This window comes from Tiliqua scincoides, chromosome 4 (assembly GCF_035046505.1).
Source record: "Tiliqua scincoides isolate rTilSci1 chromosome 4, rTilSci1.hap2, whole genome shotgun sequence".
NCBI classification, from domain to species: domain Eukaryota; kingdom Metazoa; phylum Chordata; class Lepidosauria; order Squamata; family Scincidae; genus Tiliqua; species Tiliqua scincoides.
This window is the reverse complement of record NC_089824.1, coordinates 61,573,214-61,596,063: the sequence shown is the minus strand read 5'-3', so window position 1 is coordinate 61,596,063 and position 22,850 is coordinate 61,573,214. Positions and strand designations below refer to the sequence as shown.

The 22,850-nt window shown below is 40.2% G+C and overlaps 1 protein-coding gene across 3 annotated transcripts in view; it reads left to right on the top strand.

The window, feature by feature from the left end:
• Nucleotides 1-20,133, top strand: part of PTPN2 (protein tyrosine phosphatase non-receptor type 2) — a 28,538-nt gene extending 8,405 nt beyond the window's left edge. Inside the window, exons 2-10 of one of the 3 annotated variants that reach the window (XM_066625516.1) lie at nt 1,523-1,613; nt 6,264-6,364; nt 8,256-8,354; nt 8,953-9,090; nt 11,259-11,468; nt 12,195-12,356; nt 13,433-13,626; nt 15,893-15,994; nt 19,784-20,133. In XM_066625516.1, coding sequence (XP_066481613.1) covers nt 1,523-1,613; nt 6,264-6,364; nt 8,256-8,354; nt 8,953-9,090; nt 11,259-11,468; nt 12,195-12,356; nt 13,433-13,626; nt 15,893-15,994; nt 19,784-19,805 — 1,119 coding nt within the window. In that variant the 3' untranslated portion in view covers nt 19,806-20,133. Of the gene's footprint in view, nt 1-1,522; nt 1,614-6,263; nt 6,365-8,255; nt 8,355-8,952; nt 9,091-11,258; nt 11,469-12,194; nt 12,357-13,432; nt 13,627-15,892 lie in introns of all 3 variants that reach the window. The other 2 variants (XM_066625514.1, XM_066625515.1) reach the window with 2 other exon arrangements.
• Nucleotides 20,134-22,850: the final 2,717 nt, after the last annotated feature.

Below are 22,850 nucleotides of genomic sequence, written 5' to 3'. Positions count from 1 at the left end.
TCAGACTGCTGGCCAAGTGTCTCTTCAAACTGGGAAAGGCCATGTTGCACAGCCTGCCTCCAAGCGGGCCGCTCAGAGGCCAGGGTTTCCCACTTGTTGAGGTCCACTCCTAAGGCCTTCAGATCCCTCTTGCAGATGTCCTTGTATCGCAGCTGTGGTCTACCTGTAGGGCGCTTTCCTTGCACGAGTTCTCCATAGAGGAGATCCTTTGGGATCCGGCCATCATCCATTCTCACGACATGACCGAGCCAACGCAGGCGTCTCTGTTTCAGTAGTGCATACATGCTAGGGATTCCAGCACGTTCCAGGACTGTGTTGTTCCAGGATGTGACGTTCCAGGATGTGGACTTACCTCCCTGCATTACAATCTCTGCGCATGAACTGGAGGTTGTCCATGACTTTGTGTACCTTGGCTCAACGATCTCCGACACTCTTTCTCTCGATACCGAGCTAAACAAACGCATCGGTAAAGCAGCTACCACGTTTTCCAGACTCACAAAGAGAGTCTGGTCCAGCAAGAAGCTGACAGAACATACCAAGATCCAGGTCTACAGAGCTTGTGTCCCGAGTACACTTCTGTACTGCAGCGAGTCATGGACTCTTCACTCACAACAGGAGAGGAAACTGAATGCTTTCCACATGCGCTGCCTCTGACGTATTCTCGGCATCACCTGGCAGGACAAAGTTCCAAACAACACAGTCCTGGAACGTGCTGGAATCCCTAGCATGTATGCATTCTGACTACATTAGTGATATAGTGTGTGCTTCACATTGAGTTTTGACCAGTTTCTTTTTGCTTTATAGGGCGCAATCCAAACTGCGCCCTATGTCAGCCCAAGTCCCTTGACCGGCCTAGGAGGGTCGCAAATGTGCCGTAAAGCACGTTTGCGCCTCCTTGAGTGGAAGCCAGGCCGGTGCTCCAAGAAGCGCTGGCCTGCAGAGGCTGACATAAGCCTCTGCACTGGCTTCCCCTCAGCGCTTGTGTTGGCCCACCTGCGCCAACACAAGTGGAAAAGGTAGGTGTGGGGGGTGGGGAGGAGGAGGGAGGGAGGCATTCCTGGACCGGGGGAGGGTGGGCGATGGGCGGCCCTGGGGGCGGGGGAGCAGGAGGCGGAGCTGGGTTTCGGCAGTTATGCTGGATCTCAGCCCCCATTCCTGGGGAGATCGGAGCTGCTTCAAGCTGATCCGTTCTCCTTGGACTTGTGCCACCTCTAGAGGTGGCACAAGTCCAAGGAGACCCATTGTGGTCAGCAGCCCTTACCCAGGGGTAAGGTGAAAAGTTTCCCCTTACCTCTGGCTGAACCGCTTCTGGCCACAGTCTTGCCCTGGATACAGCACAAGCCTCCTGGCTTGCCTCTTCCAGCACAGGTTCGAATTGTGCCCATAGAGAACCAAGAAGTAAAGCAAGTTCAGAGATAAAGATGTGTAATTTGTTTCTAAAAAGTCAGTCTTGATTTACTTGTTGCTTAATATCTTGACTGCTTATTTATAAATTGAACTTAATTGTTTTTATTTCTTCAAGGACATTCGGAACCAATCCAGTGATTATTCACATAAAGTTGCAAAATATGCAGAAAACCGAAATCGAAACAGATATAGAGATGTTAGCCCGTGTAAGTAAACTTTTATTGTACTCTAGTGCATTGCAAAGTAGTGTTAAGTAGTGCAAAACATTAGGACTTCAAAGATGTTTTAATAATTTAGGATATTTCTGCATATAGTTTCATATGCATGTGAAATTCTGTGCCTCTCACTGAAATTTTAAGTGCACTAACAATTATTTAGCGTAGAAAATAATGTGTTGTGTAGAATGCTTTTTTCTTTCTTTTAGTCCAGTGCAGGCAAGCTTGAGCTTCTATCCATGAAACGCTACTTCATTTATTACATTTTACATTTTTGATTCATGCAACTGAAGATGGTATACATTGGGTTCTCAGGTGATCTTTGGCTCATTTACTAATTAGAACCAGATCTATTTTAGCTTCAGAAAGGTTGCTGCATCATCTGCCTTCAGACTATGCCCTGGGACCCTTGATGATGATCCAGATGTCTGAAAGTGATATAAAGTTAACTTTGCAATAAGTATCAGTCAGTTCTTGTGTTACGGCAACTTGTATATTTTTTGAATAGTGCATGTACAAAGTTCTGTATATGCTGTATGTAAAGAGGGGAATACTTCAGTGGTTGAGCACCTGTTTTGCGTACAGAAGCTCCCTGACATCTGTGGGTAAGACTGGAAAAGATTCCTGTATGAAACGCTGAAGAGCACTGCTGGTCTCTGTACCCAGTACTGACCTATAAGATCAATTTTCTGATTCAGCATTAAGCAACGTTTTCCAGACTCACAAAGAGAGTCTGGTCCAACAAGAAGCTGACAGAACATACCAAGATCCAGGTCTACAGAGCTTGCGTCCTGAGTACACTTCTGTACTGCAGCGAGTCATGGACTCTTCACTCACAACAGGAGAGGAAACTGAATGCTTTCCACAGGCGCTACCTCTGACGTATTCTCGGCATCACCTGGCAGGACAAAGTTCCAAACAACACAGTCCTGGAATGTGCTGGAATCCCTAGCATGTATGCACTACTAGAGACGCCTGCGTTGGCTCAGTCATGTCGTGAGAATGGATGATGGCCGGATCCCAAAAGATCTCCTCTATGGAGAACTCGTGCAAGGAAAGCGCCCTACAGGTAGACCACAGCTGCGATACAAGGACATCTGCAAGAGGGATCTGAAGGCCTTAGGAGTGGACCTCAACAAGTGGGAAACCCTGGCCTCTGAGCGGCCCGCTTGGAGGCAGGCTGTGCAACATGGCCTTTCCCAGTTTGAAGAGACACTTGGCCAACAGTCTGAGGCTAAGAGGCAAAGAAGGAAGGCCCATAGCCAGGGAGACAGACCAGGGACAGACTGCACTTGCTCCCAGTGTGGAAGGGATTGTCACTCCCGAATTGGCCTTTTCAGTCACACTAGACGCTGTTCCAGAACCACCTTTCATAGCACGATACCATAGTCTTTCAAGACTGAAGGTTGCCAACTACTATTAAGCAACTTTATATGCTCATTGGTGAAATTCACTATTTTTTTTTAATAAAGCTTTGTTGCACTTAAGCATTCCCTTCCTTTTCATTGTATGCATTTTCATACAGTAAAGTTTGTCTGAGAACACACTATTTGCCTCAGGTTGAAATTATAGAAACAGGAAACTGGTATCTGACAAAGAAGAAAACAATGACTGCTTCTGGGCAAACGTCTGTGAGACTGAGTTTGGGGATTTTTGTGCCATTGTTACTCATTTGTCTACAGGCAGTGCTGTATTTAGAGGAAGCAAGCTAAAGAGCTGCAAATATCTTGGGAGGTTATGTTTATTAAGACTGCCAAAATAGGAACTGTTGCAAGATTTCCACTCCCTGTAAAGTAGCGAATTTTGCAGTGTAAAGAACATTAGATTTTTTAAAAAGTGTTTGAAGAGTATTATACGTACAAACTTTTTACAGTTGGATTGTTTATATGGAATTGAATTTACATGGTGGTTGTCATCAGCTTTAAAGATGAGTCGTTTCTAAATGAGATACGAAGTATCATCATCAACTTTCTGTAGTCAAGGAATGAGAATTCCAGGTCACAGTGACCTCCAGGAATCACTTTACTGGAAGAAGAATAAAGTCCATCAACTTCTGATTCACAGTGAGTGATTCTAGTAAACTGAAATTAGGAAGATTTCTCAGGAGAGTCTTATAACTTCCCAGTAAGTTCTATAAAACTGTTTCAAGCTACATGACTTTTGAACTGGAGCTTTTGTCTTTCAGTTCACAGGCTAATATACTCACTACAGGACTTCATTTTAGTAGTTTTTAAAAGGACTTGTTTTCATGGTTTTTTACTTAACTAATAACCATAAGTTGTTTCAGTCAATTTTTTGTGTAAAGGGAAGGAGGAAATCCCAGGTTGCAGTGCATTAAAGCAAGGAGAAGAACCTCTGAGTAATAGGAGAAAAAATTTTTTCTCCATCTTTATTGTTTTAGGCAGAGTTTGTAAAGAGTGCCCTAACTGATAGTGAGGATTACTCCTTGCAGTGAAGAATGAATGCCTGTTTCCTGCAACTCTAGTCTGTCTTCCTTGCAGTCTGGGAAAAATAAATGGGGTTCTGTGCTTGGGATTATGTTGCTTCTGCTGAAAGGAGGATCATGTCAACAGATTTTGGTTATTTTAAGCACTCTTTCCTTCCCGTGTATGTGCTCTCATATCCTAGGATGGTCCTGTAGGTAAATAAAGCAGAGCTGTGTGTTTACAAACTCAGAGTCCTGTACTTCATGATCTGTATAGAGAAATTTCACCATTGCAGTTAGCAGCAGAATGTACTTAAAAAGGAGGCTGGAAAAGCTTGCTTGTTGGTGTGGTGTGAGGCAAGTGTGTTGTCTTCTTGAAATCAAACGGCAACTGCTTTGGTGATTAAATGGTTAAAACAGTACTTGCTGACATCATCTTTCCGAGAACAGTAGTACCAGTATCTGTGATTTACTATAACAAGATCTTAAGTTTTTCCTGTTGGCGAATGGCTTGTAGTATTTACAGAGGTTTTGGTTTCTGTCCAGCAGAAACATTTGCGTTTCAATAAATTGATACTTGAAAGAAAAACCTTTTAACTCTTTCATTTCCAAGCAAGATAGTTTGCTTTGAAGAAAACAATATTCAATGTTTTTAAATTGAATGTTCTGATTCCATGACTTTCTTGTAATTTTCACCACTTGTAAATAAAGTCTGTCTATATGCCATGTACTTCCAAGAAAACAGCAGGTACCTGTGTGTCAAAGTTTTCAATGGCTTTTAAGTTGTGGGGGAGAAGGTTCTAATATGTTCATTCCTTCATCTTGGATAGTCATATAGCAGGGGTGGCGAAACTTGCTAAGAGTCACATACAATAAATTCAGATTTTTGAGAGCCTCGCTATTTAAAAAGCATTTAAATTTTAAAATATTTACTCACTATGAACATTAAACATGATTTAATCCAGTAAATTTTCAGTTTATACCTGGTAATTATAAAGCATGAACATTTTTAAATTTCCCTTCTATGTTAATTGTGATGCAAAAAAGAGCTCAGCTAGCATATTTCCAAGAGCCAATCAATCATATGTCAAAGATTCGCATGTAGTTCACAAGTTGCAGTTTGGCTGCTACTGTCATATAGCATATTTTAGAGAGAAGAAGGAATGAAAATACTTTTCATAAGTACAGTGCTGTGGAAGGATGGGGAGAACAACTTGTCCTCTCCTTCACAAAAACTTTCATGGCTTTAAAATAAGTTGTCTAGAGACCAATGTCTAAGCAAGGCTGTTATGTACAATGGTTGCAACCAGAGGTAGTCTAAAATCATTTGAAATGCAAGTCTAAAAAAAATAAGCGAGTGTTAGGACTAGCTGTCTGACTTGTGCTTAACTGTAACTAGTATTCTTTCAGTTAGAAACAGGAAATTCTCAATTTCCATCTAGGTATCAACTTCTAGTTATGAATAGTATCAAAGGTCCCTCTCCCAACCCCTATACTTTTCCTGTGTTTGTAATATCACACCAGCTATACTGAGGATACTCTGACTACAATACAAAGGAGATATTTTTGCACATGCAGGTCTGGTAGCAGAATTGTTTCCTGAAGTTACAGTTTGAAGACCATTGCCACAGTCTCTGTGTCTGCTCAGAGCCGTTGGAATTTGTTGGTGATGGCCAGGTAAATGGAAGAGAGCAAACTGCTTAGAATCCTAAATGGATGGCTAAGCAGGAATATGAAATTGTTGCAATTATTAGCAGTATACTTCTGGTCAGGAGGAACATGGCATGTTGAGAGGTGTTTTGTGCTGATCTGTGTTTGAAATGCATAATGAAAATAAATGAAAATCTGTAACTTTGCTTGTACTGCTCGGTTTAACTAACACATATCAGAATTCTTTGTAGAAGTTACCACCGTAGTATTTCCTTCCCTAACTCCTCTCAAAAGCAGCATTTAGAAGAAAAATAAGTCCTTTGGATTGGAACAGTCACAGAATTTGTCTTAGCTTCATGTATTTGGTAACAAGGGGGTTGGATTTTAGGTTTTCATGACTACATCAATTGAGTTAAACTTGAGTTACAACCTCTGATGTATGTAAGACTATAAAAATTTTTCAAATGGAAACATTAATTTGTTTTACTGTTAATTCAGTTCAAATTAATCTGTAAAAGCTCTTGTTTGATACTGAAATTATGAATATTTTTCTGGTTATATTCAAGATGATCACAGTCGTGTAATACTGCAGAACACAGACAATGATTACATCAATGCAAGCTTGGTTGTTAATGAAGAAGCTGAAAGGAACTATATTTTGACACAGGTAAGCATTATTAGATTTTAAGGTATTAGATAGTGGCTTACTCTAATAAACGTTGAATAGTATCCATACCAGAACAAACTGGTGTAGAGAGTGCTTTCTTTGTTGGGTGGGGGTCCTAAAGGCATAATGCCTGATGCAGAGAACCAATTATGGGGCAGGTGAGGTAGCAAGATACACTTGGCTTGGACCAGTAGTGCTGTCGTGTGAGTGACTACCCAGAGCTTGGCCTCTGGCATGGGAAGCCATTACAAATAGCCACTCACTTCCTCTGTTTGAGGCAAAAACAACTAGTCCCAGGTTCTAGTCCCCAAGTTCTGATCCAGACTCTCAGATTTGCAAGTGGTCCTTGGCACATCTGTCCATTAAAAAAAAACGTAGTGCTGAGGCAGCTTTTAGTGCATATGTGTGAATTACTGACACTGCACCTCTTGCCTGAAGCCTCCTGCTTCATTTCATAGTGTTCGTTGTATTTTTCCTTCCGAAATACGAGTTACGATTGTACGAGTTCATACAATCCAGTTAATTACAGCAACTTGGTTGTTTGCTATTGGAAAGAGCCCTTTTGTAACTCTTACCCATTTTTGGGCTGCTGTTCGTCCTGAGATTTTGTGGTTAGTAATCTGTTAATGCATGAAGAATGTTCCTTTTCAGATGCATAGTACTTGAACCAAATTGTTGTATTTGGATAAAAATAAGTGGAGTATTTTGTGGGGTAGGGACTGTAGAAATAAGGGCAGTAGAATAGAGCACATCTTACTCAGTCAGTTCCATCGATTTCTTTGTCCAATTTGTATTTTTTAAAATTTTAATTCTCCCTCTTTCACACTTCCAGATATGCAAATTGTGCTTATTCAGTAAGCAAGTCATGTTACTTTTGCTCTAGTTATTTACTGTACATGCTCTGTGACTGAGCTCTGACAGGAAAAACAGGTTTGAGGGGGACAAACACATAGTAAGCCCTGATTCAAATTAAGCATTGAACGTTGGGTGTGGAGAAACTGCAGTTACCTTTAAGCTGCAAAAATCTGCAGTGAACAGTTTCTCCTTGTGAATTAGTGTCACATGGAGCCCTTTAAAAAAGAAAAGTGTATATTCTGGCTTTTTGGTCAATTTGAAGAAGTGAAAGGTTACCTTCAAAAGTAAGCTTGCTGGTTTTATTGGTTTCTCCTCCCCCCCTCCGCCCCACATGATTAAAACATGCTACTACTTCTACCTACTTCTCTATTTTGGGTGTTGTAGGAAGTAATTACCTTTTCAAAAACACAAAATTGGGAAAATGCCAAACATGGTGTGTGTTTTAAAATCCTGAACAGTTATGGCTTAAGGACCATAATGTACGTTTGGATCTTGAAAATTATTTTTAAATCCACATAGATGCTGACAGACCAACAAAAAATGTTGTAGACCAGTAGCTCTCACAAACTTATTTAGCTGGCTGCTCTATCTAGGCCAAGTATTACTAGTTTCACATGCTACTTATTGCAGGAAGTACTGACGCAAGTCGCAAGTCATTGACCCACCCGCAGGAGAAGACATATATGCTTAGCATGATTCAGATTGTGCAAAATCCTCTTATTTTCTCTCTTGAAAGGAAATGGGGAATCTCGTACATGCACAAGCAGGGATTCAAAGTGCCATATGTGGAGAGCTGTATCTGCGCATCTGCTGTTGCTCTCACTCAACTGAAAAGTTGTTCCTCATGGTGGATCTCCACAGCAGGATTTAGCATGGTGCAAAGGGCTGCAGTTGGAATAGAAAACGGGCAACCCTTTCCTTGCAGGTGGAAGCTCTGCTCATGCAGAAATGCTCTTTTAATACTTTATAGATATAAAGTGAACTTGGAGCCATTTCCATCAGCTGATTGAATGTCTCTTTTCTCTTACTTACACAGGGTCCACTCCCCAATACATGTTGCCATTTCTGGCTAATGGTGTGGCAACAAAAGACTAAAGCAGTAGTCATGCTGAACAGAATCGTTGAGAAAGATTCCGTGAGTTGCAGTAATGATTTCATGTTACCTGTTAATAATGGGTTGTATGGGCCTCAATATGCAATTTATGGGTTATTTTCAGTTTGAGCCTTATATTTGAAGTATCCAGATAAAAAACGCTTTTGTATGTCTGACCTTAGCAGTTCAGTGATTTAATACAGAAATAGATGAACATTTTATGATATCCTGACGTATTGTAAACATTTAATAAAACATGAGGTCTAAATGCAAAATAAGGACTGTGTAGCACAAGCATGCAGCCAATGTTCTTATATTGCAGTTGTTTTATTTGACAGATTGGTAGAGCATGGAAAAAATCACTGAGCATTAATTAATAATTTCAGCAGTGTTTGTAACTGACTCTGAAAATGCCCATGTCATGAAATCATTTTGTTTTGGTAGATGAAGGCAAGTAGTAACCCTGACTTTTGAGAAAACATAATGCATGACCAGAATCTTAGAGTAGCAGGAAAGGTTTGCTTGTATGCATTTGTAATTCTCAATTGTGCCAGTTACCAATTTTGTGTGGAGGATGATTTGTTAATCCGCATGTACATTTGATGCATTCTGACTACAATATTTTTATTTCACAAATTAGGTAAAATGTGCGCAGTACTGGCCAGCAAAAGAAGATGACCCAATGATGTTCAAAGAAACAGGATTTTGTGTGAGGCTAAAAGCTGAAGATGTCAAATCCTACTATACAGTACGCCAGCTTCAGTTAGAAAATACCAATGTAAGCATTTATCAGAACTATTCATATAATTGCCAGTATCTTTTTGGGAAAGAGTAGGTTGTGGTATCCTGGGACTGTGTAATGGTAATGGAGTGTGTTTCTCCAGTCAGTCACAAATGGTGGAAATTACTTGCATCCTTATGACAGTTTTCTCTCCAGGGTCAGTTCAACACTAATTGAACTCTTGTCAATTACTGACTCAAGTCAGTGCTTTCTGTGCTGGAAGCTTCCTTGCAAAGAGGCTTGCTGTCTGTATCTCCCCCTTTTCTTGCTTAATCAAGATACAGTAAATTAAGATGAAGACTCTGTCCATGCTCTGTCTTTACCTTGCAGCTAAATATCTGGGAAAAGTGTTAGGTGAAGTCTGTTTGCGTTTTTGCTTTTGCAGAAACTGTAGCATAAGCTTCATTGTCAAAAGGAAACTGCTTTTGTATGGAACTGAGTGCTATGCAAGTTAACTATGGCTTTTGTGTTTCAATAAAACATGCCATCTGACATGCTCGGAATCCATCTGTTCCCATATTTTCTGGCTGAGCATCATCCATAAAATCAGCTAATGGCCTAAGTTCCAGCAAGCCTTGACTTAAGTAAAAGAGCAGAAGGGAGGAGATATCTAAATTCAAGCTACAAAGCTTGAGCTCTATCTCTCCTATCCTCCAGGGTGGCGGTTGAGGGCCTGGAGTGCTGTCTGCAGACAGTGAGGATCTGGATGGGGTCTAACAAGCTGAAATTAAATCCAGATAAGACAGGCTCTCCTGGTGCGAAAATCCTCGATGCAGGTGCTGAACTATCGGCTTGCACTGAATGGGGTTGCACTCCCCCTGAAGGAGCAGGTCTCCAGCTTGGGGGTCCACCTGGACTCGCAGCTGCTCCTGAATTCCCAGGTGGCGGCTGTGGCTGGGGGGCCTTCGCTCAGCTTTGGCTGATGCACCAGCTGCGGCCGTACTTGGATCGTGCAGACCTGGCCACGGTGATCCATGCCTCGGTAACATCGAGGTTAGATTACTGTAACACGCTCTATGTGGGGCTGCCCTTGAAGACGGTTCGGAAACTGCAACTAGTGCAGAATGCGGCGGCCCGTGTGGTTACTGGAGGTAGGCGGTTCGACCCTGTCAGTCCGCTTCTCCAGCAGCTGCATTGGCTGCCCATTTGTTTCCGGGCCCAATTCAGGGTGCTGATTTTGACCTTTAAAGCCCTATACTGCTCTGGGCCAGGGTATCTTAGAGATCGCCTACTCCCGTACAATCCAGCTTGTTCTCTTAGGTTCATCAGAGAAGGCCTTTTTACAAGTGCCGCTGCCTAGGGAGGTACGTGGGGCGGTGGCAAGAAATAGGGCCTTCTCAGTAGTGGCACCAACACTATGGAACTCCCTTCCCCTTGACTTAAGAATGGCTCTTGAGACTTTTCGGTGAGGCCTGAAAACCCTTCTGTTTAAACAAGCCTTCTGAGTTCTCGGCCTTTTAAACATCTTTTTAACATCTTTTATATTTTTTACAGGCCTGATTCTTTTATGATTTGCTGCTGCTCTATGCTCTTTTTACCGGACTATTTTTTATCTGACTGCTGTTTTTATGATATGTGTTAATATGTTTTTATTTGTTTTAAATTATGTTTTTAATCTGTTTTAAGCTGTTGTAAGCTACCTTGAGTCCCTTCGGGGAGAAAGGCGGGGTAAAAATAAAGTTATTATTATTATTAGTTATTAAAGCCTTGTATGCTTATGAAATAGGTGCAAAAATGTTTGTTTTGCATTTGCTCAGTTAGAAGCTATGCATGGTATCCTAACTTTGCACAGTATTGCTACCAGGATGAAGCGTTCAGGGGATTGACCTGACCAGATAGGCCATCTAATTGGTGTGGTGCCTGAGCTGGCTAAGTTGTTGAAAATGAATTAAGATTTAGCAATGGGAGAAGATACCTGAAAAACGTACTGTATTACCATTACACAGTACTGCAAGTTGCTATACTTGCCAGCCCAAACTGTTTGCAGGACTTAAGGTTGGACTCTGAACTATAATTGTACTACATACAAACAGGGACTGTGCTTCAGCCAGGCTGTTTTAGTAATGAGCGAAATGTTATATTCCTGGCAAGCTACTTTTGTGCATGTTATCTCACTGGGCTGCATAGATATATATATGAAATGCTATAACTTTTTCTTCTCTCAGACTGGTGAGTCCAGGATGATATTCCACTTTCATTATACTACGTGGCCTGATTTTGGAGTTCCTGAATCCCCAGCTTCATTTCTCAACTTCTTGTTTAAAGTCAGAGAATCTGGATCTCTGAATCCTGAGCATGGACCTGCAGTCATTCACTGTAGTGCAGGAATAGGGCGTTCTGGTACATTTTCATTGGTAGACACATGTCTTGTATTGGTAAGTTTGTCCTCAAATACTTGAATGATGAACTGCTACACTACCATGTCTTGGTGGGAAACCTGAGGTTCATTTGGGTGGGTCCACTAATTCATTATGTCTGAATAATTGTTACCCAAAAATGGTATGTATAGTATGTTTAATTCAAAAGTATCTAGCAAAATATCCAATTTATTGTATTTACTTGGCTGATTTTATTGTATGCCAAGGTAGTGAATATCTCCCACTGGCTTCAGTGGTAAAGTGGAAAGGTCTGCAAGTGGGAGTACATCTGAGGCGGGGGAGAGTAACACACACGCTATATAAACTATCACAGCAAAATACCCCATTTATGAATCTGAGGTTGATTCAAGAGCATAAGGCAAAACTCAAGGTGTTTGGTATTCTGTCCCTGTGTGCTGGCTACTATTACAAAGCTGTCTTAATGAATTTCAAAAGGAAAGGACTCCAATGCCCCATACATAATTCACAGTTGTTGGGACTATGCATACCTCATTTCAACATTCCATATCTGTTGAAGATAACTTATGTTTTTGTACTCACACCAATAAGAGTGACTTGTGAAGTCACAAGCATCTTTTTAACATACTGTCAGTTTTCAAATTTTGCACTTTTTAATGTTATGTAGCGTGTATTTAATTACACTGAAGTGAATGAGTTGAAATATTTTAAAGTGGTTTGTTTCTGATTTCTTGCACTGTCACCAAACTATGTATGTTTTTATAGATGGAAAAAAGAGAGGATCCATTTTCAGTGGATATTAAGCAAGTATTATTGAATATGAGAAAATATCGAATGGGGTTGATTCAAACTCCTGATCAGCTAAGATTTTCGTACATGGCTGTAATAGAAGGAGCAAAATACATAATGGGCGATTCTACAATACAGGTACATACTTTGAGTCTTTTTTTTTTTGTGGTTGCTCTTAAGAATCCCTGGAGCCATAGTAAATTGTTCAGTCTTTATGCATATAAATACAGAATGGTGAATTGTGTGTTGAAGTCACCTGACTTCTCTTTGCACCTTTCCTGGATGACTGACTGTGTTAATCTGTCAAGGTGATCATGTTCTGCTATGAGATATGAAATTACATTGCGGAATCAATAAATTTAGGGATTCATGGGCAGTTGAACTTCATTTGTCTCATCTAGGATTTTACGCAAGTACAGCCTGTAGAAATTTGACAGGTATGTGCAATATATCTGAGTTAATAAAGTTAATTGAGTTGGTCTAATTATGAAAAACTGCTGACCGCCTTTTGCTGATTTGGTGCTGATTAATAGTAACTGTACAACAGAAATGCATGACAGGCTACTCTTATATGTTGCTGCACACTATTTTTCTATTTCTAGGCTTTATGGCATGTTGATCATTTGTGCCAGCATCTTGTTCCCTTTACTAATGTTTTCACTTAAGATTCCAGTATTTTTTTCCTAAAAACACTCTTAAGTGTTGAACATAGATATTTCTCAATATTTATTCCTGACCTTTTAAGGAAAGTTGCCAGTTCATAGTTCTGTCATAATTGTATTAGTTATACAAAACAAAATATAAGCATATTTGTGCTTTGATGAAACCTTTCCAATCTTGGCAAATCTCCCCAAGTTCTAAGAGCGATTATGCATTTTGGTGCAAAGGCTGTCATAACTGTAGATGCTCACCTGGTGAGGAAACAAGATGAGCTTTTCCTTGCATGGAGGACACATTTCTGCTGCTGAAACAAACTACAATATTTTAAAGCTTTTTTAATAGACCAAGAATGCTTGTACTTAATCAACAGTTCATATGTAGCGAGTGCTGTGAAGAATTAAGGATTAAAACTGTTGTCACTAACTGAGAAAACTGAATATACATTCACTTCAACAGTGAATTTTCATCAGCACCAAAATGCAAAGAAACACACCTGAGATGTTAAGTAGAATGAACTGGGTTTGTTAGTCAAGTATGTTCTTTTCTCCATTCAGAATCGGTGGAAGGAACTTTCAAAGGAGGACCAAGCTCCAAGTTCTGAACGTTCACCTCCTAACCCAACCAAACTAATGACAGAGAAGTACAATGGAAATAGTGTGGGCATAGAAAATCAAGAGCAAGCTGAGGACATATTAGATGCTGAGCTGTCTTCTACGATAGAAAATACTGCAGATGCAAATGCTGACATGTGAGCATTCTTTTTATAAAGGCCCTTGAAAATGAGCTAGTGACTAAGAGGCTTTGTTTGACTCTGTCTGATAAGATGGTTGTATCACCTTTTAATAACATTCAAACTGGTAACTGCCATTAATGTTGGTTAACCCTTAGGGTTCAACTCAGCTGTAATCTATTTGGGGCTACTCTCAAAGGTTTTTTGCAGCTGCTGATAAGGATGATAGTCCTATTTTGCAGTGACCATAGCTGAGCTGAATAATTGTGTACTTTACAAATCTCACAGTTGACTAAGGACCCAGTCCTATCCAATTTTCCAGCACCTGTGCAGCTGCAATGCAGCCCCAAGGTAAGGGAACAAATGTTCCCATACCTTAAGGAGGCCTCTGTGACTGCTGCCCCACCACAAGATGCAGTGCATGCCCCACTGGCATAGTTGCAGTGGCATTGGAAAATTGGATAGGATTGGGCCCTTAATCAAGTATCTTGACTTTTCTTTAAAGGACGCTTCTAACTCTTAGGACTGCATTTTGAGTTTTTAAACCAGATGGAAGTGTCACTTAAAAAAACACTTCCAGGGTACAAGCTTTTTGAGAGGCCTTGTGCAGGTGTTACGGTAAAGCATAATTAGTGCTAATGATGATTTGTAGGCCCTGATGCTATTTAAGATACCAGGTGGTTGTTGTAAATCAGAGTCCTGGCTGTAGAGGGCATGTAAAGAGAACCTGCAGCAAGTAATCTAACAAGAGAAGAAGAGGGGAAACCATTCTCCTACAGACCAACTTCAGAGACTAGTTTGCTGTCAATTTTTTCATAGTTTTGATCAGGGCTGTCAAACATGAGGCCTGCCGACTGGTTATGGCCTGTGGAAGCTCTTTATTTGGCCTGTGTAAAGTTTGGGCTCTCAAGTTTATCTTTCAGCAGCGCTGCTTCTATTGAGGCTCTGGAAGGGAGAGTCAGAAGGAGACCTTGGAAGGCAAGGGCAGAGCAAGAGGGTGAGAGAGACACTGCTGAGGTGGTGCAAGAGCCCAATTATCATGTGAACTGCCCTTTTAGCAGTGCAGCTTCTGCCAGGGTGTCATTTTGCAGAGCAGCTCTCAGCTACTGAGATGCTAAGTGATGCCTTGGTTGAAGTGGCATGGCTGAAAGGGCAGCTTACATGATAATTGGACTCTCCCATATCTTAATATAAGAACAGCCCCACTGGATCAGGCCATAGGCCCATCTAGTCCAGCTTCCTGTATCTCACGGCGGCCCACCAAATGCCCCAGGGAGCACACCAGATAACAAGAGACCTCATTCTGGTGCCCTCCCTTGCATCTGGCATTCTGACATAGCCCATTTCTAAAATCAGGAGGTTGCGTATACACATCATGGCTTGTACCCCGTAATGGATTTTTCCTCCAGAAACTTGTCCAATCCTCTTTTAAAGGCGTCCAGGCCAGTCGCCATCACCACATCCTGTGGCAAGGAGTTCCACAGACCAACCACACACTAAGTAAAGAAATATTTTCTTTTGTCTGTTCTAACTCTCCCAACACTCAATTTTAGTGGATGTCCCCTGGTTCTTGAAAATAAGATTTCACATTTTCTGTCTCTTGCAGCTGAGTTTCTAATTGAGAACAAAGTGCTTACTTCTGGTCATCATTTGCTTAATGACATCACTTTCTGCTTAATGAAACCATTTCCTTCCCTTAGTAGGTGCTATGAATGCTATTTGGCTATATGCAGTGGGTTTGAGACCCCTGGTTTAGGTTTGAAGATATAATGCTCAACTGTGAACAAGAAAAACAAGCCATAATTAAATGTTGTGCATGTGTGTGCATATATGTGTGTATGTATACCTCTGCTCTCTCAGGGTTGCTTTATGTTCCCTTTGTTAATATGTTAAATACATGTACAAAGTAAGTTTGACAGGTGCTGTACCTAAATCATAACTTTTGCTTGTAAAAAAATATATACTGAGGCACGGTGACCTGCAGCAGTACAAGTAGCAGCTGGGAAAGAATCCTAATTTTGGCCGGTGTGCTGTGTTTTCATGTGCAAAATTCTTGATGGTTTTTTCTATTTGTGAAACTGCCTTGAAGGCTTGTCAAAGCATCTTTCAGAGGCACTACCAGTCTTAAGATAGTGTAATGAAATTTTTATTTGATGCAGGATTCTGTATTCAGTATGAAATGTACCTATTCTGTTGCTCTTTTTGAAATGTTGCTGCTTTTCATGTGTTCTCAAAACATTGTGAGTTGGAAACCTCAATAAAACTGGAGTTTCTTGCTTTTTAGTGCTTTCCGGAAGCGCCTGAGAGAGGACAGAAGAGTTAACACAGCCCAGATGGTGCAGCAGATGAAACACAGGCTGAGTGAGGCTGAACGAAAAAGAAAAAGGTGGTTATATTGGAAACCTATTCTCATTAAGATTGGGTTTGGTACAGCCATTTTCCTTGGAGTTTATTCTTACTGGAAATCATATTTTCAAGGCACCCTTGTGGAAGTGAGTGTTTAGTGCAGTCCTGCACCCAGTAATGCACGCTTGCATCCCACCAATTTTAGAGGGACAAAGTGAATATTATTGGGTGCTGAATTGCACCATACTTTGCAGAACAAATGTGCTACCAGTTCACTAGTGGGAACATGACTTGTAACATCAAAGTTCTACACCTGTTATTAATGCACAATACATGAGAACCTGATTGCTAGTCATTGTCTCAGGACTTTTCACTACAGGTACTTTTGACACCAAATTGCAACCTGGAATAAAATTGTATACTCTTGTTAAATGAATGCTCATTCTCAGTAACTGTGTATGTAGTACTTTAAATGATAGGCCACTAGATTTAGAGGGCTGAGTTGCAATGGCTTCAGTCTGCCAGTTCACCTGTCTGATATAAGCAATAAACAATGTGGTGTCACCTATGAATGCATATGTATGTGTAATATATTATCAACTGTTTATACTATCCTAGACTTGGAATAAATCCATTTTATAACTATATTTAATCCTTTTGTAGATAACTATTTTTTAAAACTACGTTTGTACAAATTTCTCTGACAGAAAGAGTATACATTCAAGCAGTTATCATTCCCAACATTTCAAGAGTGATTTAGGTATTCACTGACTTCGCCATTCTTAAGGTAGTGGTTAGTAAATTGCCCCTTGAGACATTTGGTGCAAGCAAATAGGACTACTCTTTCATTTTTTAAAAATTCTGTAAGTTGCATTCATGTATTTATGCTTGTAGTAACCTTTTATTTAAGAGAAAGGAAGACACTTGAAATGTGTTGGTTTTTCTAAGAGTATAATACTGGAAGTTAGGGCCTGTGTCTTAAGGCTGACAATTTTGAAAGGAAGTTGTGTTAAAGACTTCAGCTATTGTTGGAAGCCATAGCTTGTGTTAAAGTTAAACATTCCATTAAATGTGAAAACGTTTTTGTGTGTGTCATTTAATTTGAGTCCTATTCATTGCAGTATTTAAGATGCTTTCTTGGCAGTGAGGGTAGATGGCACAAAGTGAACTTACTCATATTACCTGAAACAAATTGTTGGTCATATCAACTGTTAAAATAAACAGAAGCAAATATCTATAATATAGGAATTTTTATAGGAAAGGAAAAAGTGAGACAGGAAAGAACCACTGTACTGTTTCACGGGGATAATAGTAGTTGGAGTATAGTAGTAAAACACGATTATTGTAGGTGTTGAAAATCATAGTATTCTTAAGACCAGGATTTGGAAACAACAGAGAAAATCCTGGGGTTGTGTTATGCATCATACTGGTTGCTATGGACAGGTTAGTGACTAGAACGTTCTAGCTTCAGCAGTAAGAAAATATAACTCTAGCTCAATGCCTTGAAGAGTCTTGAGTTAAAAATATGTTAAAACTATCTAAAGATTTTATAAACTCCATTCCTAAGGAAATGGGTTACACTGCATATCTAAAAAGTTGGAGAGCTTATAGTGGTTAGTAAGAAGCTCCTTATCCTGTACAGCATAAAAGAAAACATTGAAATAGTGTTCGATTTTGTGCCGGCCTACAAATTTTTCCTTTGCAGAGTAAGTCTTGTAATTGATCATATTTTACTTGTGTTGTGAAGAGTTACACTTGGGGTCTATGCACTCTTGTGGCTCAAATGTTGCTGTGTATTGCCATTCTAACTTGTGTCTTGCCTCCTGGAAAATGTAAATGTAAATAGAACGAACCTGATGGAATTGTGCAGCTTAACTTTGAAAAAGCTCCTGATCAGAATGTCTGATATAGATCAGCTTTTCTGTTACCAAGAAAACATCGAACTACAACAAGAGAAGGAAGGAACAGCCTTTTTTTAATCTTGAGATTAGCCAGGCTTTCAAGTTGGAACTTTTCAGGTATATAGTATTTGAAAGTTTGTGTGCGTGTGTACCCATCAACCAATGTCAATTTGCCAGGTATACAGTCTTTTTGTACTACCCTGGTAAGATACAACTTGCCTGAGTCTCAGTCATAGGTAAGTTTTGACTGTTGTAAGATAGCCCTTTCTCTGAAATCAGGCATCTATGCACGTTTGACTTGACATCAAATGAGGCACATGATCTTGCCCTTACTGCATATAAGCCATATTTACATTCAAGATAAAAGCACTAATCAACTTCATAGATGCAATTCTGGTCACTTCTGCAACTAAGGACACCATTCTAAAATGTGCTGGAATAGGCAGGCTGACTGGCCCACACTGAAACAGCACAAGGTAGGTGCGGGCTTGGGCGCAACTCAGAGTAAGGGGATTACATTCCCCTTACCCTGTGTCATGTGCCAGCCCAGCGCAACTACTCAGATCTTCACCTGTGATTGCATGGGCACAAATCGGAGCAGCCCATCTAATTCTGGTCAGGTCAGGAATGGGGGTTAGCTACTGGGACTGGTCCCTTCTCCCCACCAGGCTGCTTCTTGAGCTGCCCTCCCCACCCCAAAATGCCCTCCCCCACCACCCTCTCCAGTTCCTAGTGCTGGCTTGCCTGGGCCAGCATAAATTTTTTTTCTCCCAATGTAGGTCTGGCATTGCTAGTCCAGCACATGTTCTTGCGGGAGCTGACGCAAGGGACTTGCACCGGCTTGGTGGTGGTGGTTAGGATTGTGCTGTAGGAAATAGTTGCTGTGCACCTTCCATTAATAGATGTGTGCACAGAAATGCACACAGTTGAATATTCCTGTAAACACCAATAAACCTGTTTCTGTAGGAAAATAGAGTGCAGAATCTTGAAAGTGAATGTAACCCATTGCACTTATATAATGGACTGTGTTGAGTTGTGCTGGAAGTATCCTTCAAAGTACTGTACAGGAAAAAGCAGGTCTAGCTAAAATCTGGGGGAGCTGATTGTCTTGCTGAAAGGCAAAGGTACGGTGGAGAAAAGAATGTTTCTACACTGAAGTTGAGAGTGACCCTAAAAACTGAAGATCCTGACTTGGCAACCGCCTTCCCCTTGTAGTTTTTGATACTGTAATACTTTAGCTGCTGCTCTTTTGTCATTGCTACATGGTTGGTTCTTCCACTGTCAAGGGGACCGAGTCAGAAGTTTGAAGCACAGCAATCCTTGACTTTCTTTGCTCTAATCTAGATCCTCCCCTCCTCCAACCCAGGGATTTAAGCATCCCTGGAGGATTTCAGTCTGGCACTTTACTTGATTGGCAATTTCCAAATTAATAAACCGATAGAAAACAGGTACCACCAGATGTCAGGTTATTGTACTTTGACCCACCAGACTGTTGAACATATAGCTGTTTACATGTTAACTAAAACTTTGCTCAAATTGTTGTTTTTGTGAATGACTTGCTAACTCGTCATTTATGAAATATACTATTTTAAAAAGCTGTGTTAATGCTGGTTGTTATTAGCTCATAATGGGGAGCTAAGAGGTTCTCAACTACTGTTTTTGTTGATTCCACATCCTACTCATTCAAGAAGACATCAGTGGGAGCATGCATGTTGCAGTGCCCATTCATAACTAAGTGTTCAAGAGCATTTGTGCATGACAAGGAATCTGCCTCCTGATGCCCCTTCTGCTGCAGTAACTGAATAAGACCTTCATTTGACATTTCAGAAAAATTTGAGTATTCTTTTGCAATTGCAGTGAAATTTTGTAAAACCATTAGTGTTGTATTTCTATTGAATCTGTGACTCTTTTGCGTTGTGTGTCTGTAGGCCGAGAGTGACGGACACCTAAACCTCCAAGACTTGTGAATATTCTGCAGCCATAAGTTGCATACTATTGGCATGCAAAGCAGGACATGACTCTACTCCAAGAACAAAAGTGAGGTCTGAGCAATACCCAGGTGGCCTCATAAATATGTGTTTACAACGTAAACAACCAGGGAATGAAGTACATCACCAGCAAGAGACTTTGCAAAATAAAGTAATTTGTCTTAAGTGTTTTATGCTTGTATTTACTGTAGAGAGATGTAAAAGGATAACATTTGAGAATACTTTGTACTGCCATTCCTATTGTATTTTTTATACTTTTGGCAGCATTAAATATTTTTTTAAATTGACAAGCTGTGTTGTGTGTGTGTTCTTGCTACCCTCAAAGGGCTATGGTGATTAGTTTTGAAAATTCAAGTTTGATCCTTGAGTGATTTGTTCAAGCTAAAAAAATTTTTCTTCATTACTGATGCAAATTCTGCAAGGTAAGGAAGCCATTACTACATCTGTTTCTATTTATTTAGGTAGCTATACACTTCAGGCTTCCAGCTGTTACAAGGAGAAAAGAACACAACTTGACACTTAACAGTCTTTCCTTATGGTTCTGTCAAATTTATCTATTTGTTCCAAATCACATCTGTCACTTTTCAATTTAATAAGGAAGTTATTGATATACTGTTTCTGATATACTTGGGATTTTGCTACCAAATGTACAGTAATTTTGCCTAACCCATTTCCGCCCAGGTGTAGGCATTTGATCCCTGCTGCATATATGCAACATTGGGCAGAAATAGCTTTAAAGCTCTTCAGGGTAAAAAAGCAGCAGGACTATTCCACATAAGAGATGTAGGTAGGTAGAGTTCTGTAGCTCAGATCTAAAATGCTTGCTTTTGATACTTACATTTATTATGCAATGCAAGACTTGTATTTTGAAAAGTTTGATAATATTTGTAAACTTGAATTCAAATGTTAACAGTAGCATGAAATCATTTAAAATCTTCCTAAATTACAATGCTGTGGTCTTTTAACTACATTTGATAGCTGGTAGATGAACATACCCAGCTAAAATTTCAGAACTAGTACTTTTTCTTGAATCATTGTTTGTGATGAATATCACATTTGTCACTTTCACACTTTCTGTGAAAGTATCAGACATAAACAGCATCCTTTTACCATTATTATTATTATTACAGGTTGAGCCTCATTATTTGAGTGGGTTCCGTTCCAAGCACTATAGCAAATCAATTTAAAAAACAGTTTCTTTGCTCCTGTGATTTAAAAACAGCCTTACAGACTTTGTGATGTAAGATAAGTCATTAAGAAGACAATCCATCAATCAGTCCATCCCCTTCACTCAGTCCCTCCTTCTTTCACCTGCCCAGGGGGCAGGGAAGGGTTGCCTACAGAGAGGATTGATGGATTGTCAGCCAGCTGCCCCCTCTCTCTCTCATTAAGGAGGCTATTGTTAAAGGACTGTTCAGTTTTTTAAACTGATTTTAAAGGGGTACATTTTTCCCCTTCTCCAGGGATCAGCACATTCCTTTTCATTTGCAGTGGCCATTTGTGTTGAGTCAAATCCATGTATAAAAAATCAGTGTATAACAAGGCTGGACCTGTATACAGTACCATATTTGTATGCAGGGGAGCCCCGTAGCTGCAGTTTCACTTATCCATGGATGGGGGACCCAACCCCCACCCCACCTCCTGGCTCTGGAGGCTCTTTGGAGCCTTGCAGAGGCTGTGCGTGTCCACTGGTGGTCTCTGGGGCTCAGAATGACTCTTAGAAGCAAAGAAAGTAACTTTCAGGTTTTTGTCAAATCCCATTTTTATGCCTTTAAAAGGCATGAGGGCCATGGAAGCCACAGTTCTGTCAAAAAAAAGTTGCATTTTTTTGCTTCCAACAGACATTCTGAGCTGCACAGAGGCTGTGTGGAAGGATGCACACAGCCTCTGCTGAGCACCACCTTTCGTGTTAACTCAGAATGAGTGTGTCTTACAGACACAAGGTGGTTCACATAAACAGGGTATTGCCAAACTTCTTTACAAATGGAGTTTTTATGGTTTATGGTTAATGTTCAAAAAAACTCAAAACTCATTTCCAGATGTCTTTCCTTAGAGCAGTGTTTCTCAAACTGTGGGTCAGGACCCACTAGGTGGGTTGCGAGCCAAATTTATGTGGGTCCCCATTCACTTCAATATTTTATTAATATATTAGACTTGATGCTACCACTGTATGTGACTGCATTTGGGAAAACGTTACAGACCTGTACTTTTAACAAGCTTCTATGTCTATTCTAACAATGACAGTAAATCATTGGAAGGGCGGTATAAAAATGTGAAAAGTAAAAAACAGTAAATGGAATTTACTCCTGGGTAAGTGTGGGTAGGCAGCCTAGGATTGTAAAAACTTTTCCTGTTTGATGTCACTTCCAGTCATGATATCACTTCCAGTGGGTCCTGACAGATTCTCATTCTAAAAAGTGGGACTTGGTGCTAAATATGAGAACCACTGAAGTACAGAGATCCTCAGACTAATAATTGGATTAATGAACAGGCTCCTGTTTTGACTGTACATTTGCATGGATTAGACATCAGAAAGATAAAATGAAACCTCATCACTGCTGACAAGTGTTTTGTTTTTTTTTTGCTTTTCTGTCTAGGTACTATTGTATAAACTTACATGATGTTGTTACAACCCCTAGAGACATTGTGTATGGTTTTAGCTACATAGCATAGGTAAATTTTCTATAAAGTATTAAGGTGGGGATTGGTAATAGGCAGATATGCGCTGTATACTTGGATATTCCTGTATGTGCATACCAAGTATTGCTGTTTGAACATGAGACCAGAGTGATTCAAGACTTCTAAATTATAGCAAGTATGATAAACACAGGATCTTAGTTTAGTATAAAAGTAAGTTTACCTTTTCAACTTTAAATTCTAGAAATTAAAAGTAAAAAATGAAACCTATATACATATCAAGTTGGTAATTAATGCAGCTTTCAGCAGCACATCATTCTGCCTGTTTTTTAAGGTTTGTTGTTTGCTTTGTGGAGTGGTGGTTGAATCT